Below are 16,848 nucleotides of genomic sequence, written 5' to 3'. Positions count from 1 at the left end.
GCAAACCTACCTGGAGCTTCTTTACAGCCATAGTGATGTGATTGATAGTAAAATTTGCTCTCTAAGCATTTGTGATGTCTGGTTTGCAATACTGGGTGATGTCTGTATCTTCTGTTTCCATATCTTTAGTTCTGCTCTGTACATGACTTGAATATTTCTTTTCATAGGTGTATCGAATTAAATCCAAAGGCTATTTCACTCTGTCTTATTCCAAATTTCATTCAGCATTGACCTCTTTATTTTACTCTTGCAGTGATTTGGAAAAAAGTCTTTATCAGCCTCCGCCTCTTGACTTTTATTTGATCCTGGTAGATCTCTCCATTCATCCTGGGACAACCTCCAAACTCCAGGGTGTTGACTCCTTTGCAATTTCTGTATTCATGGTGAGATGAAATGCACTATTAGCACCAGGGGAAGTGTTTGTGACTGGTTAAACTCTGCATTGTGCAGGGAGGCAGCGAGGGTGAGTGAAATTTAACAAGGTGAGGCAGTGATCTCAAAGTACTTGTGAAAAAAATTAATAAGAGGAAGTTTTTTCCAGAACAGATAATGGAAATGTCCTGTTGCCATATATATATGTGTGTGTGTGTGTGTGTGTGTGTGTGTGTGTATGTGTTGAAAATGGTTGTCCTATTTTTCTTGAATTGGTACTAGATTTTTAAGTGGCACACAAGCACTCAAGGAAATTGATATCTCCAGAATTGTGGAACATGGTTTTCTATGTCATGTATTTAGTCGTATCTAATAAATATTATTTGAAGTCTGGTGATTACATTTAAATGAGTAACTTTACAATTTTCTCCTACCGCATCTGACTTTTCAATTCAGATTAAATTATATTTTTTAACATTTCTCTGGTTATCTGGTGCACAGAATGTGTTTAATGCACAGTTTAATGCAAAATGATTAATCTAATTCATACAAAAGATAAGGAACAGAGGTACAGGTAAACATCATACAGTTTCTAGGAAAGAGCATTTCTGAAGTGAGAGAAGTTCTAGTGAAGTTCACATATAGTGAATCCTGCCACTGGCAACTTTTTCCTGGTTTCCTTATTTGTACACCATAAATTCTATTTCTTCAAAATGTTTTAAAATAATGGATTTGTGAATATTTAGTTCAGTCATCTCCTGTTTTTTAAATTTCTGTCTCCATCCTGCAGTCAAATGCTTATGTCCTAATAACCCAGGAATAAATTTGAAGGTACTTCAAATATTTTTAATTTGAAAAGAAACATGTACTGTAAGATATGAAATGTTTTTCAACCCAGTCCTTTGTTAGTCTTATGTGCCATAAATCTTACAGAGTGTTAGCTATAAATGCAACATGCAGTTTGACAGCTATGTTTGATTTCAGTTCCTTAAATGATTATGAAGGAATAAAGATAATCCATTTAGACAGGAGCAAGAAACTCCAGTCTTTTATTTACCTCACTTTTGAGAATGTAAATTGTGTTTGATAATGAACAACTAAAGGAAAATCAGCAGACAACAGGAACCTTTCAACTCTTCGACAAAATTTTAGACCTCAGTAGCAAAATCCTTTTCCACTCCATTAGTCACAGGTAAAATCCCAGGCTGAAAGGGTTCATAGTTTCCTGATGTAAAAGGTAGCTCAATTCTTGCAGATTTTTATTCTCTTCAGTTTTAGCTGAAACATTGAAGCTCAAACATTGACAAGGCAAATGGTGTTGTGATTTAACTGGGTACAGCTCAGTCATGCAATTGTACGTATATTCTACCAAGACAACTCAGAAACTACCTGCAAAACTTGTTCTTTTAAGACACTTCAGTGTCAATCAGCCCATGGGGTGAAATATTCTCTGAAGTCACTTAAAATGTGTTGATCACATTAAATGAAATAAAAAGCAAGCATCAGTAGTCTCGTCATCTGTAAGAACACAGGCATCTGACATTCAAAAACATGTTGTGTAACAACCAACATCAATACTCAGCCTTAGTGTGGCTCCAGCTGAAGTCAAAGCAAATTGAATGGAAGTGAGATCAGCTACAGAGTTTATTTTATGTAAAATATAAACATGTTAACAGGAGAAAATACTGTTTTCTTATGTTACAACCTTAATAACCAACATGATTTTTATCTTACAGTTCTGCAGGTGGTGCAGGGCTCAATTACATGTACATGATGATTAAAAAGAGCAGATATTCATCTGTACACATACACTGAGTATTGTACGCTGTACTAGAAATCCAGTATTTGTGTGTCCCCAACTGTGTGCTTTATAATTCTGCTACCTCTTATTCCATTTAAAAAACTAGCACAAAATTTAAGTAGTTTTATTATGATTGCATCATTTTGACAAGGTAGAGAGGGACTATATATTTACAAACTGATACACATATTCAAAGCCTCTGAAAAAAACCAACCCTTTCCATATTTCATCCTCTTCTCTTTCTTCTTCCTGCTACCCTACATTCATATCCATACAGGATGTGTGGCTTTACTCCTAAAGCATCATGATAAATAATGGAGCTTGTGTTAGGTCTTTTTAAATGAAAGCCACTGAGATTAGAAAATTGTCTCCAGGAAAACCACTGGCACCTGTAACATGGCATCCCTGATGCTGCTCTTGCTGTTAGAATGAGAGTTGAGAGAGGACTAGGAAACAATTTAGTATGTGGCCAGAGTCTGGTGTGGGACATTTCAAACACGAACACCATTGCAAATACAAAGCTGAGGTTTAAGCTCAGCCTCTCCAAGGAATGTATACCAATTAATGAGATTCTGGGGAGTGGGGACAGAGGGGTTGCAAACACTCATTAATTATCTACTGCAGCAAGCAATGTTTTGGTGAACTGCAAGATGTTTTCATGAAGGACTTAGTCCTGCCGCTCTGGAATCCTATGAGAAGGGTCACTATTATCTAGAGGTTGGAGGTTAGGAAGCTGCATGTCAGCCCAGCTTCTCCTACAGACCTACTGTGCTATCACAGAAAAGTTACTTTTTCATATTCTTGCCACCTGCCACAGCCTTCATCAGAAGCACTAGGCTGTTAAATTGACTGCAGTGAATGGCACACACAAGTTAATTTATTTTACATAGTACAATAATCCCAAGTCTTGATAACCAAATGAAACAGAATTTATTAAAGAATTATAGCAAGAGATCATGAATAAAGGGAGTTATTTGCAGTTTTGTACTAAATCAGTCAGGCAAAGACAGCAACCAAACCTCCTAGAGGGTTAAGAATCATTAGTGTGTAAAATGGTGTGGGTTCAGCCAGATGGTCCCATCAGGTGGGCACATACCTCCTGATAGGTGTTATTTGACCCTGTATGCAAAAGAATTGTGCTATCTGAATAAATTTTGTAGACAGGTTCAAGCAATCTCTTTGAAGTAATGCATACTAACTGAAAAGAAATTAAATGGGTGTGTATCAAGCCTTGCCAAGGGCTATTTACATAGTGAGGGCCATGTTAAATTGAGAAGAAGCACCTCAGGATCAGAACAGATGCAACAAGAAAAAGTTCTGGTCTTTTCATTGATCAAAGAAAATACAGTATTTAAAGCACTAGGAATAACCCTTGCATTAACAACACAGAAAGTCACTGGCTTTCTGATATGGACATCACAGAGGCTGCCCTCTAAAACCCATCATTTTACACAAGAATTTATCTTAATTCATTATCTCTTTGCTTCATATTGGCCCAAGTGAAGAGAAGAAAGATGAAAAATTTGCTCTCCTTGCCACCACACACACAGTGGCCAAGAATAATTGTGGCTCATCAGATTATTCACCGTTGAGACCAAACAGAGCATTTATAAAGCAGCAAAGAGAGCAATACCTGTATTATCAGCTGACTGACAGCTGACTCTGTGTCTGGTAAAAGAGAATTCTCCTGTAAGAACTAGAACTTTTCTAAATTCTAGTCATTGATAACTGTGTCACAGATTGAAGTATTGCAGTCATCCCCAGATGGGTCAGCAGGCAGAGAGCACAAGAGGCTGTGAAACGTGCAGAGTGCAACTCATCAGGTACTTTTTATACAAGAACAAATATGTGTGAAAATGCTTGGGCTTTCCAATTTTACAACCCAGCTAGGACTACAAGCCTAAAAATGGAAATTGAGTTGTAACTAGAGATATTGGATCACAAGCAAACAGTTCCAAAAGCAGTAAGACAAAGGCAAAATATTAAGCTGATTGGAATTTCACAAGATTGACATTGTTGCTTAAAGTGCTTGGGTTGATTACATTTAAAAAAATACAAAAAAATTAAAGCAAAACAAATAGTATTAACCACATAAGTTATTATACAAATACAGTAACAGACCAACAAAAGAAAAATAAATTAAAACAAACCCTTCTAAAAGATATTAGCAAAGAACAGGTACACAGCCAAAACTTAATAAAATTTCTAGTATTCATTCAGCTGTAAGACACTGCTCACAACTATCAGCCACATGCAGCAAAAAGGAGATAAAACAAAAAGGGTTTGCTGTTGAGAGGCATCAAATCACTGGCAGCTGCAAGCTGTCAGCTCAGATGCCAATACATGATGTTGGAACAGAAGAGTGACTGAAATGTAATGTCTGAAAAGGTTGTGGTAACACTTTAGGACCCATCGTGTAAGGTGAATTTCAGTTGAATTTATACTAAACCTGATAAGAAGGGAACTCCTACTTTGTTTTCTTTACTCCAACTGCTAAAGGAACAAAACTTTTCATACATAATCTAGCACTCTGAGGGAACTAAATTGTTAAAATAGAATTGACAGGAGCAATTTTGGGACCTAATTTCAAAAAGGTGTTCTGTTTCATTGGTATGGCTTTTCCATCACTCCACTCTTCTGCCTCCCTCTGCTATGTCACATTAGAAATTCCATAAAATCCTGACTGCCTGTTCTTGGAAATACAGAAGCTGAGTTCTGAGCTCATCCTGTAAGATAACTGATTCATCAGCACTGCAGTGCTGTGGAAACACAGACAAGACAAAAATGAGGTTTTTTCTAAGTAAAGAACATCGTAATAGTATTTATAAATGGACAGTGCATCTCAGCAACAGCATGGGAAACAATTGGAATACTCCAATTGTTGTTAGACCTAATATACCTAGAACCTGACACCATAAAATGTCATTTTAGGGAAGCACACAATAGTATTAGAGATCTGTGCTAGCATTTTGTTTTCTAGCTGCTAGCTGAAAGTCTTTTATTCTCTTAGGTATTTTTCCATTATTTCATAAGGGACTGGAAATCTATGCATAAGCATAAGAGAAAAAGGATTATGCTTTATTTAATCAACTGAAAAACTTTACACCATAAGACTGATCCTGTGGGGATCCCAGTCCTGCAAAACTTGAGTGAATGTGCTTAATTTCACAAAGAAGAGTTCCTCTGCCTAGACTGGCACAATTCATACAGCTGTGACAGACAGATTTTGGACTGAAGTCAAGACATTCAGCACACTGGAGACTGGATCCAATTTACAGAATTGTGACCACAACTTTGTTAATCAAAAGAAAATGCTCCTTAGTTTAGCCAATGTTAATATGAACTGTGTATTCCACAATGCTTCAGAGCTGATGTCAGACTACTGATGCTGGACTGGCGTGATACTAGTGCTGTGATCTTTGCACAGGCCAGCATGAATTAAAAATGCTTTTTCATACTTTGTGAAACAGCTTATTCTAGTAATTTTCCTCTCAATAACTTACTGCAATGATCTGTATGTTTTACAATCTAAAGCTGTCTTGCAGTGGAGAAAAATAGATTATTATTCTGCAGTTTAGCATTTAAATATGAATTCAAACTATTAACATTTTTAAAACCAATTTGCCCATAGGTCTATTGAAATAAGGAATATGTTTCCTAAAATTAAACTGATTTAAAAATTATTTTATGAAAATTTACTTTTCATATAAACATGAGCCCAGAGGATTCAAATTATGACCTTAAGATTATCTGATTTTTTGAATCTTTTAAAACAAAATAATGCTGTAAGAATGTTCAGTAGTGAACTGCAAAATACAGACCTTTGGTCCAGCACTGATTAATGCTGATCTAGAAAGTGATTTCATTCACAGTAGGGAAACCTTATCCGTTTTAAAAGGCCAGTCATTTTTATCTTTTTATACAGAAATTCTGAATGTTTGTAAATAAATCAATTAAAGAGGGATTTGCAGGTTTAGCTTTTCAGTGGAAAAGCTCCTGGGTCTCAGTGGGAGTTGAAGTCTGCTGTAAGATATCTATCTTCTGTATTAGAGACAGTACATTTCATTCTAACATCAATAAAAGAATAAGGGCTGCATCCTAATGCTTGTCTTCAGCCTGCATACCAGCCTTCATTCATGTGAGTGATCTCTGTAGACCACTACTCTCATTCACTTAAGTCCTCTAAGGTTACATTCTATGTCTCCCTTCTTGCATCAGTATAATAACATGATAAATCACAAATAATCTTTGCTGAAAAGTCCACTTCTATTTCTCATTTAGTGTAAAGTGCTACATTGCCTTAGTTTACAAAATGGCCATTGAAAAATCCAACTGAACTTCAAATGATGACACAGTAGAAGCTACTTAATTTTCACCAATATTTCACAAAATATATTTCACATTCACAGTAGAGAACAATGAAAAACACTATTATCTTTTCTACAGAAGACTAAAATATGAGATGCAGCTGAACTTCAAAAGCCATTTCTTGAAAGGGAGTGTTGGGCATAAAGTGTCAAGCAGGCTTCTTAAAGAAAAAAGACAAAAATCAACATTGTCTGATAAATACATAATGAGTGAATAAAATGTAACAGGTAGAATTAAATTTTGTGGGGTGAGAATATTTCCTTATAAATACTAGAACTGTCAGTCCCCATGAAGAGAAAGAGTGTTTTTGCTGTTATGTCATTGGAATAGGATTTTGGCTACTGAAGTTCAAGAATTGTATAATGGAGTGGAAGTGGCAAACTGAAGAAGGTAGCTACCCAGCATGACCACTGACTCAAGCCACTATCAATCCCTTCTCAAACCCTATTGATACTTTCTTCTACATTTATTCTTTGCCAAATTCAGGTATTCAGGTGAATTCAGAAATTTTATTAGCCAGTGCATGACAAGTGCCAGCCAAATTAATCCAGAAAAATTACAAACTTAGTCTTTTGTACTAATTTTGAAATCAAGCACTCCAGATCCTATCTGTTTCTGTGGTGACAAAACTCTGTCAAATATGACCAAAATGTTAAGGATGATATATACATGATAGCATGTACACTAGTGGTTGCTATGTATCATGTTTCTAAGAAATTGACTCTGTCTTGAGAAATGAAAATGGGACCTACAGATATTTAGAAAATTGCAGGATCAAGTTGTGTCATATGTACAAACAATGCTTATTTAAATGGACTGGATAATTTCAGTCCTGATGGATATGTTACATGTGAGCAGTGTTGCAATCACAACACAATCCAAGTAAACAATCTATATAATTTTAACAAAAATGTAAGCTCAATCTTTTTAAAAGCAACTTATCTCTGTATCATATGTGCGATCTTACTCCCTTTATTCCAGTGCTCTGTAAATTCTGAAATCTCACCTCATCTGTACTATCTCATGACAAAGTGGCTGAACATACAGAATTACTTAGTTCCAGTGTAATTTAAATCCCTCTATGTGAATTTTAGGTCTGTGGTTACACTCTGAAAGTTTTTAACAATAAAAATTGAAATGATTTTGGAAGAATATCTTTTCTGCAGCAGAGTAACATGTAAAAAAAATCCCCTATACAACCACAACTCAAATAAACATGAAACTGATTCTTTTCCTTACACTTAAAAGGGCTAAGTATATGTCAGGATGTATTTAAAGGAATGCTTTGTAAATCAACACACTCCAAAACCATCTAGAAAGTTTTAAATAATTTTGTCCTAAATGTAATGAACACTTTCATATAAAATACTACTCTAGCTGGATTGGGTTTAACAGTTGACATCCAAATCTTATTATCTGTAAATGTTAGTCCATATAAATTCCACTAAAATCTGACTTCAATTAGCTCTTCAATCAGACTTAAAAACTACAAACAACCCACCCCCCTCCAAAACAAAGTTCTGAATGTCAAGAATGGACGGTTACAGTCAGCATCACATAAACCATGGAACAGGAGACAGTGTATTGTTGTTCAACCATCCGAGATGTGGGCTGTGTAAAAGTCACTTCGGGGGAGCTGGTGCCTTCCTTTGCGTGCAGCATCCTTGTGCGCAGTCACCACGGTTTGCCAAGTCACTCTCTTGACTGGTAGAATAAAATATAGCCAGACTCTGAATTTTTTGATATATCAGAGGTCAGACCGTAGAATTCTTCAATAGCTTGAGCATCTATTTTCTGCAAAATAAATATTTTTTTAATATGCTGTTAGATAAAACAAATACTAAGTACAGATTAAATTACTGCAATTAGCAAATTCTGTTTGCAATTTAAGCCATGAAAGGGTAAAGATTAGGGGCTGAGCCCTGCTGATCTCACTCATGAAATTGATAGGCATGTTTCTGTCACTGAACATAACTGAATTAGGCTTTTTCCAATAACAGAGAGACTCCTTGGAATGCAGTAATAAACACTGGTAAAGTACATAAATGTGACCATGTGATCCCATCTTTTTCAAGTTTTCAGAAATCTTCCTCAAGACTTGCCCCACCCAGCATCCCAGTGCTTACTTTCCTTACCACTTCGGAAATCAGACTCAAACGCCCAGTTTTGTCAGTGGGCCACAATGACATAAAAGGGTTTGCATAAGAATGAATTTCAGAGTGTTCAGACAGAATCTGCAATAGCTGTGGGACAGATTCTACTCTAATCTATATTCAGGCAATCCCAGATCAATAACACAATTCAGACTTTCTTGCAACTTCCCTATTCAAAACTGAAAATTCTACAGCAATGCTAGATTTACTTAGTTCAATTTTACCAAGTGAAACAGTTTTAATGAATTAAATTTATTTTTTTAGATATAGAAAACATGCAAAATTAAACTCTTTAAGTCTGGTATTAAAAACATTTGATCTTGCTATGAAATAAAAAAATCCTTCTGACACTGACAGAGCACAAACTACAGGACTAATAATTTTGTTTACAATCTTTCTTGCTAACAGAATTGAAATAAACGTTACAACAAAACTGTGGCTTTGTAGACTGGTGGTCTCTACCCAGCTGTGCTCATGACCTTCAGCATACTGACCTCCACAATGTCATCATCAAACAAGAGCCAAAATCCATGACTTTTCACAATAGTAATGTAATGCCCTCGATTAGGTCCACTAGAAAGCAAAACAAAAACCCAAAATATTAGAATGTACTATTGAGTCCATTTTGAAAAGTCACATTTCTTTATGAATGCAGAATTATAACTAAACTGTTATAAAAATAATGGTAAATCCACCGTTGGTGGTACTCTAGACATTTGGTCCTTTCCATTTTTATTTTAAGTTGTTGCAAACTTATCAACTGAATGCTAAAGGTGTTATTTTCATCTGTGCCAGGACCATTTAGCGAATTATCCTACAGAACACTTAACAAGTTGCTCATGGTAGGCATCAAATGCATTTAAAACTGCAAGAACTAAGTATAGGGGGGAAAATGGACCAAAATGATCTGTTGTGAGACCTACATGATGACGTGTAGGTCTCACAACAGATGACATGATGACAGTCTTTGGCCCTCACAGAGTGCTGGCTCCCAACTTTTTTAAGGGGTCTTGTGAGGAAGGAGGTAGTTTCATCAATTTAAGCCAAATTTGTGACTTTTGGAGACCTGAGACATTATTTCTTAAACAAGTACTGATTTACTGTGAGGGATGATTGGTTAAATGGTCCAGCCCAAGACACATGCAAGTCCATGCAGCAGCAGGCTTTAAGTCCATCCTCCCCATATTTTGTGAGGGGTAGCTCAGCCCTTGGCCAACACCTGCCAGTAGCCTGTGACACACATGGAGGCACCTCACCTTCCACAGTGAACAACTACAGCCACCAAGTCGTACATGCGATCCAGGTTGACGGCGTCGCCGGAGGTGTTGAAGAGCCGCAGCTCCAGGGGAAACACGACCCGGTAGGACAGCTTCGTGTACCTGTGCAGCTGCTCCATGTACTTGAATCTCTTGAGGTGTAAGGCAAGAATCATTGGCAGTTTTTTTACTCTCATCCTGTGAAACCATTAAGAATGCATATGATGAACACCTGACCAGTTCAAAGCCATTCTCTCTTCCCTTTATAAGCAAGTGGCTGCATTATAAAAGCACTTTGTAAGTAACAATAATCAACTAGAAGTAGCCTCTAGACTAAGACACATGCCTTTAAATCTGTCTGCAGGCTCTCTTATCCACACAGAGAATGCATTTGGGATGAAAGGTTTTTAGGTTTTTAAACAAAATAAATATCAAGGAGTAAGTTTGCCAGAGCCCAGGAGGAGCATGGTGAAACAGCCTGCTCTTTGCTTACCTCTTCTGTGCCTCTTGTTTACTGCAGCAAGTTTCACAGTAGTATTTCTGTTCACTACATAGTGTCTCTGTGTTACTGAAGTCTCTGTAAAAAAAAACAATCGTCAGTTCTTTAAGGATATGAATACATTTACTTGGGCTGATGAACTGGAACCCAAAAGACACACAGGATGAAATCTTCACCCATTCCAGTTTTCTAAAGCATCTGAAGCGACTGGACTGGGGTTTGCAAATGGAGTTAGGGTATGTGGCTGCTGTGACAAGTTATACTGGGAGTTGAGGCCCTCTGTATGATACAAATAAAGGTCAGGTGTCTCAAAATGGGACCCCTCTCTGGTCTCTCACATAAAGGTGCTGCCCAGACTTGGGTATAATCACTCAAGTCATTCTATTTCTTTTTAAATTATTTGCAGAATAAAGCAATTTTAAGCGCACTTCTGCCATCCCCTGATATCTCACGTTTTATGGTGTTCTTCCATAAGAAAGGTTTGAATCATCTTACAAAGAAGAAATAAATTGAACTTAGTTTCCTGCATCCTCTAACCTTTTGAACAGTTATCCAGAAGTTTATAGATTATACTTTTCCGTTTTCTAAAAAAAGAAATGGAAGCTGGTATAGAAAATTTTGTAAAACCTGATCAAGTAAATACACTTGGAGATATTTCTGGATTGAGCTTTTAAAGTGACAAGGGCAGTGGAAGGCTGGTCTGATAGCATCTCTCAGTTCACAGAAAAGATTTGCTGGAAGTCACAGTGCTGATATGCTTTGGAGCAAAATTTAAGGTACCTAACACCACTTAACTGTAAAAAAAAAAACAAAACAGTTATTATTTTTGTCATCTCTTGTGTTACATTGCAGCTGAGCAGGAGTTTTGAGAACTGTGAATGCAGATATAAGCACCTATCTTCCATTTTAAACACATGGGTTTTCCTGTGACTTTGGGCCCTAAATAGCTATATTAGAATTCCACAACTGTCTTATTGAGTGTCCCTACCTTGTACCTGACAGGCTTCTGAATTCCAGGCAAATTCAGACACAAATAAATTCACTTCTATCACTGCAATTCACATTCATGGAGGCTGAAACCCCACTGTCTGCAACTTTAGCCTGCTCTCACACTAGGCAGCACCAGAATTGTCTTACAAGGCAAAGGGAGGATTCTGGATGATTATTTCTTCCTGACATCATCACTATAGGGGTAGGTGGGAGAGATGAAGACTACATAATTTGCTAGGGCATAGATATTAGAAGTTAATTACCTAACTTCATAAAAGCTTAAGGTTGACAGAGCATGACAAAGAAGCACTTCATATGACTGCATAATATTTTTAAAAACTGAGATTACTTTTACTGATTAATTTTCTTTGTAAGGTCTTAACACTGAGGAGAAAAAGCTGAAATTTAGAAAAAATACATATTTTGAAAGATAAGTTACAGCTAAATTTTGATCACAAGTACTATTTTTTATCTAAAAGAAAAGAAAACGTTACTGGGAAGGATTTGCTTCAGTGGTAAATACTGATCTCAATATGTGATTTCACATTTGAATTTAAACATAAAATTAATTTAATTCAGCCAATTCCTCTGAAAAGCACGGTAACCTTTCAGGTAAGTGAAGAGCTGAAATTTTAGAAAATATTAAAGATGAGTTATATGTGCAGGGAATGTAAGACTCAGTAGAATGTGCCTGTGAAAGTTTTAGGTTGGCTGTTAGAGAAAGAGTCTCATATTTATTTTCAAAGCCTGCAGTCTCAATTTTAAAAAAAGCAAACAAATTTGGGGAATTTATTAGTTGTCTTCTCATCTCAAAGTGAAGCAAGGAAAAATGTTTTTCTAACATGAACAATCATGTGCAGATGGTAGGAATTTGATAGATATTGGTTTGTTCTATTCCAAGTCTCCCATGGAAGTTAATTAAACTCAAAGAGTTTCTGAATTCCTTTTAAAATATACTGGTTATTCTGATGCTATTAATATCTATTATTAGTATTATTATTTATTATTAGTAGTATTTATTTATTTATTAGTAGCATTGTGGTATCTATTCTTGGTAGTATTAGAATAAAATGTTTCACTGAAAAATGGTTAGTATTGAAATAATTTCAACTTCAGTAACTCTTTCAGCAATCAAGAATTTTCAGCATGGCACTTCTAATAGATGTTGAACAGTTAAAAACAACAGATCACTGACTGGAGTTCCCAAAGTCTGCATATGCAAGAGCCACAGCCTTGCAGAACTCTTCTCTAGACCTGCAAAGCTAGTTTCAAGATATGTCTAACTCTCTCCTATTCCATTAATAGTCCAGTCTGAATTCTGCTTATATGTTATTTTAGCAAGAAAAAGAAATTTTTAAATATACCTGCTCAAGATGTACTAACTTATCATTGACCTTGTGCTTCCACAGCCTCTCTGCTACAGTGTGAAAGATGCTTCCTATTGCTTATATGCATGAATAGTATTAATTTTGTGCTTTAGGAGATGAGAGAATTACTAGTGTAATATCAATTATTACACCAGTCAGGATCAAACTGACTGATAAACATTGCAACTCCAAGTGGAAATAAAAACAATGGATACATACTATATTTGTTATAAGACTTTTACTGCTTCAGGCCCAGCTGTCTATCCTGTGCCAGAGGTTTGTATTCTTTCTGTCATTTAGACATCTTGAGCGCACAAGGACTTTTTACATTTTGAAAAACTACAGAAATAAAAGAACAGTCATCTGTGGTGGTAAAGAGATTCATTATACTTAAATGTTATCTTGCACAGGTTTTCTGTATTTGACCTTTTAAATGCAGCAGCCCTTAAAGCTATTAGGACACAGCAAAGCAGTTGTTAAAAAAAAAGGAAACAGCAGAGATTGCAAAAAGAGTAATAACTTGGATGTTCCCATTGAAAGAAACCACAAAAGCACTTACATTTTGTGTAATAATGCATAATACCAGCAGTAATGAGAGGAAATCCATATTCTAACTGAATATATGTTTTCTAAACAGAAGTAGAAATGTTGCTAACATAAAACATAATAGAATAGCTAAGAGGTGATAACTCTCCTCCTGTTCAATCTAAATAGTAAATAGTGGCCTGTACCACCTCAAGAAAAAATGGCATTTTGCTTTCTTTTGTTTCCAAAAGGAGCAATGGATAAACTTCAAAATGCATGTAATGATGTTGGATAAAGGCTCTACACTGGAATGCATAAAGAGACTTAGGGCATTCATTCTTCTCAGGATTGTATTGATCTCTCTTGGAATATTATGTCCTGTTCTAGACAGCAACTTCAAGAAAGACAGAGTTCAAGAGAGAGGTGCAATGAGAGAGAAGGCTGAAGAGTAATAAACATGTGTAGAGATCCAGAGAAGATAGCCTAAGAAGGAGAAGTTGAATGACCTTAGGCTGTTTACATTTTTTTCAAAAGTGATTACATTCTTCCTGTATGTAAAAGGCTACTGAAGGGGAATGGGGGCAACCCCTGGCTTATGTCTCAAGTACACAGGGCAAGTAGAAATTGGCTTGAACTGAAACACCAAAGATTCATATTACACAGCAGGAAAAACTTATTAGTACTAAAGAACAAGAAGGACTGGGATAGACAATCAAGATAATACTGCTGAAAAGATCTTCTGGAACAGGTTGGATAAGCATCCTCTGACATGAAATAGGGGATAACCTCCTTGGAGTCACTTTCAACTCCACCATTCACTTGCTGCTTGCAGTTGTGCAGATGCAGTTCTCACATGTCTTAAGCCACAGTTACTGTCTGTTCAGTAGAAAAAATGCTATTGGTATTTTTATGAAGTGCTTAATCTGCCTTTACATAAAATGGCCATTCCCAACAAAACTTTTCCAAGAAGATAAAAATCAAGAATGTAAATAAAAAACTGGAGAAGGCTGAAGGACAGATGGTAACATCTATACAGCAGCAGTTTTTAACATGTTCACCAGACTCAGCTGTAAGAAAATGTCAGAGCTCAGTTCCAGTACCACAGAACCAAATAAAAACTCAGATTAGAAAGGGCTTCCAAAGGCACTGCAGCACCCTTGCAGCTCAGTGGGATTTCAAACTGACTTTGAACACCATAGGGAAAGGTAAGTAATACTGGCAAGTTCGGGGTAGTGGCTCCAGTGAAGAACTCAAAAGTGTGCAAACAAAAACCTGTAATGCCAACAAAGATTCAACTACTGGTTACTATGAAGAGGCAAAGAGACTACAGGAGAAAAAAAGAATGCACTGCTTTCCAAAGCCTCTCTTTGGTTTGCTCACCTATTACAGGGAGGCTAATTAATGCAGTGTGGGCTACTTGAGGGCTAAGGACTGCTACAGTATCCTAAGGGAAACTGAACAGAAACTGAGAAGGAAAAAACTTTCAATTATAACAGAAGATACTTAGTACAGTTGTCGTATTCACAGAGAAGTCACTGCTTTCTGATTCAGGAAATAGTACCTCACATTCTTTCTTTCTTAACTCTCACCTTGGGATGGCACACCAGGAAACCCCTCCTAGGCATTCCAGAATAACTGAATAATGCAATTTCAACCTTGATAGCAATTTTGAATTTTGAAGGAGTTTGACCAATTGATAAACATTAACTTAGAACAGCAACATATTGTCTTAAATATAGGTAGTGGTTTATTGTATTAATGTCAAAACTCTGGACATTTTAAATCTCTCAGAATAATCACTCATGTAAGACTGAAAAGTTTTTGATGTCTAGATTTTTTAAGTTAGGAATATACTAGAAGCAGAACAGAAATTTGGAATAAAAGACTTCACATAATTTTAGGATGAGACACAGAATAAGCTATTTCTGATAATAAAATAGACTTTTGAAATATTTTGCCCTCTATGGACTCTAGAACTCATTCTGCAAAACACACGCTTAACTTTTAATATGTCTATGAATCTTAATCAACAAAGCACTTGTGTAGGAGCTTAAAGACAAGCACATTTAAATCTCTATGAAGACAATTAAAATTCTGCAGCAATTCTTCCAGACAACAAAGAAATCAATTATTTTCCCTGAAAGTTGATTTATATTCCTCTTTCAAATAGAAACATTGAAAGAGAAAGGGTGTAAAGCAAAGTACAATAATGTATATTTTGTCATTAGAGGAAACATCCAGTTTAAAGTCTTTTTCTCCTGCTTAGGGTAAGTTCAAATCTAAATGTTATTGTACTTTTCTTTTCTATACCTAGTAGACCTGAAAAATCTAGCAGTTAGAGCTATCTGCTGAAAAGATGCATTCACTTACCTTAGACAGTGTGTAATCGATGTGTTCTGCTCCACATCAACAGAAAGGTCAAGAAAATCTTCATCTTTGCTACTAACCTGTTGCAAAACACATACATGTAAAACAGAGATGCCATACATCTAAATGCTGTTTATATCTTTAGCAAATGCTAAAGATATTTATTTCTGTACAAATTGCTCTTACATAAAAGTAAATAATTTCAATGCTTTAATTTTTTTTAGTTCAGTTTGATTAATGTTCAGTGTGATATTTATTAGTAACTCTACTAATCCAGCTTTCATATAATTTAAGACAGCTTCTGTCTATTCCACTTATCCAATCCCACCAACCATGGGCCATCAATGTCAGCCTACTGTTCAGTAAAGGTGAACCATCCTCCCCTACATCATCTGGGATTGGTGCATTAAGTATGTTTCCTTGTTATGTAACACAGCCTACTTTCTTTTATTATCAGAAATTTGTTTACCCTTTGTATAACATATTGCAATATACATTCACATTTTATTCTTACATAATTATTTCCACTATTAAGGATGCAATGAAGATCATTTCCAAATATGTTTCTGTCACAAAAGTCATATTTTACCATGTTATCCTTTCTCTCTAGTGAGTATTGAAAAGTGTGGGTTTATATTTCTGGTTGAGACAGCTACATTTCCCCATTGGATATTGTTCCTGGTCAATATTTTAATTTAAAAAATTTAAAATATTAAAGGTAAAAATGGCTATTTTGCAAAATCATTCTGGTGTTGCCAATCTTTTTTTAGACAGAACAAGAGGGGAAAAATTTTACTGAGGAGTTTTTATCTAAAAGGTTTAAGTCTGAATATTTTCAGAATGACAGATCCTGATTTTTGCATTGAAAATTATTTTTCACTAAGAGTATTTAATCTTAAAGGTGAAGTAATATTAACAAAAAATCATCCAAATGGCTAATTCTTGTAATACTTCAACTGAGTCAAAAGACTGCAGAAATACTTACTGCATATTAATTCAGTCATATTAATAATAATGTTTTTATAAAATGTTGCATGAACACCCCATGTTTTTGCCTCCTATTGTATTTCTTTAGAATAACTAAATCAGATGAGAAAATAGTGAAGTCCAAATCAAGAACTTCTGTGAGGACATGAATCCATTGTTCTGG

General features: G+C 35.7%; 1 protein-coding gene across 1 annotated transcript in view; it reads right to left on the bottom strand.

Moving 5' to 3' along the window:
- Positions 1-1,998: 1,998 nt before the first annotated feature.
- USP46 (ubiquitin specific peptidase 46) overlaps positions 1,999-16,848 on the bottom strand; it is a 34,259-nt gene continuing 19,409 nt past the window's right edge. Inside the window, exons 5-9 of the mRNA XM_036381461.2 lie at positions 15,702-15,778; positions 10,444-10,527; positions 9,951-10,148; positions 9,189-9,267; positions 1,999-8,335 (exon numbers count right to left, since the gene is read on the bottom strand). Of these exons, the coding sequence (XP_036237354.1) occupies positions 8,234-8,335; positions 9,189-9,267; positions 9,951-10,148; positions 10,444-10,527; positions 15,702-15,778 (540 nt within the window). The 3' untranslated portion in view covers positions 1,999-8,233. The remainder of the gene's footprint in view (positions 8,336-9,188; positions 9,268-9,950; positions 10,149-10,443; positions 10,528-15,701; positions 15,779-16,848) is intronic.

The sequence above is a fragment of the Molothrus ater genome, chromosome 4 (assembly GCF_012460135.2).
Source record: "Molothrus ater isolate BHLD 08-10-18 breed brown headed cowbird chromosome 4, BPBGC_Mater_1.1, whole genome shotgun sequence".
NCBI classification, from domain to species: domain Eukaryota; kingdom Metazoa; phylum Chordata; class Aves; order Passeriformes; family Icteridae; genus Molothrus; species Molothrus ater.
This window is presented reverse-complemented; position numbering and strand designations above follow the sequence as displayed.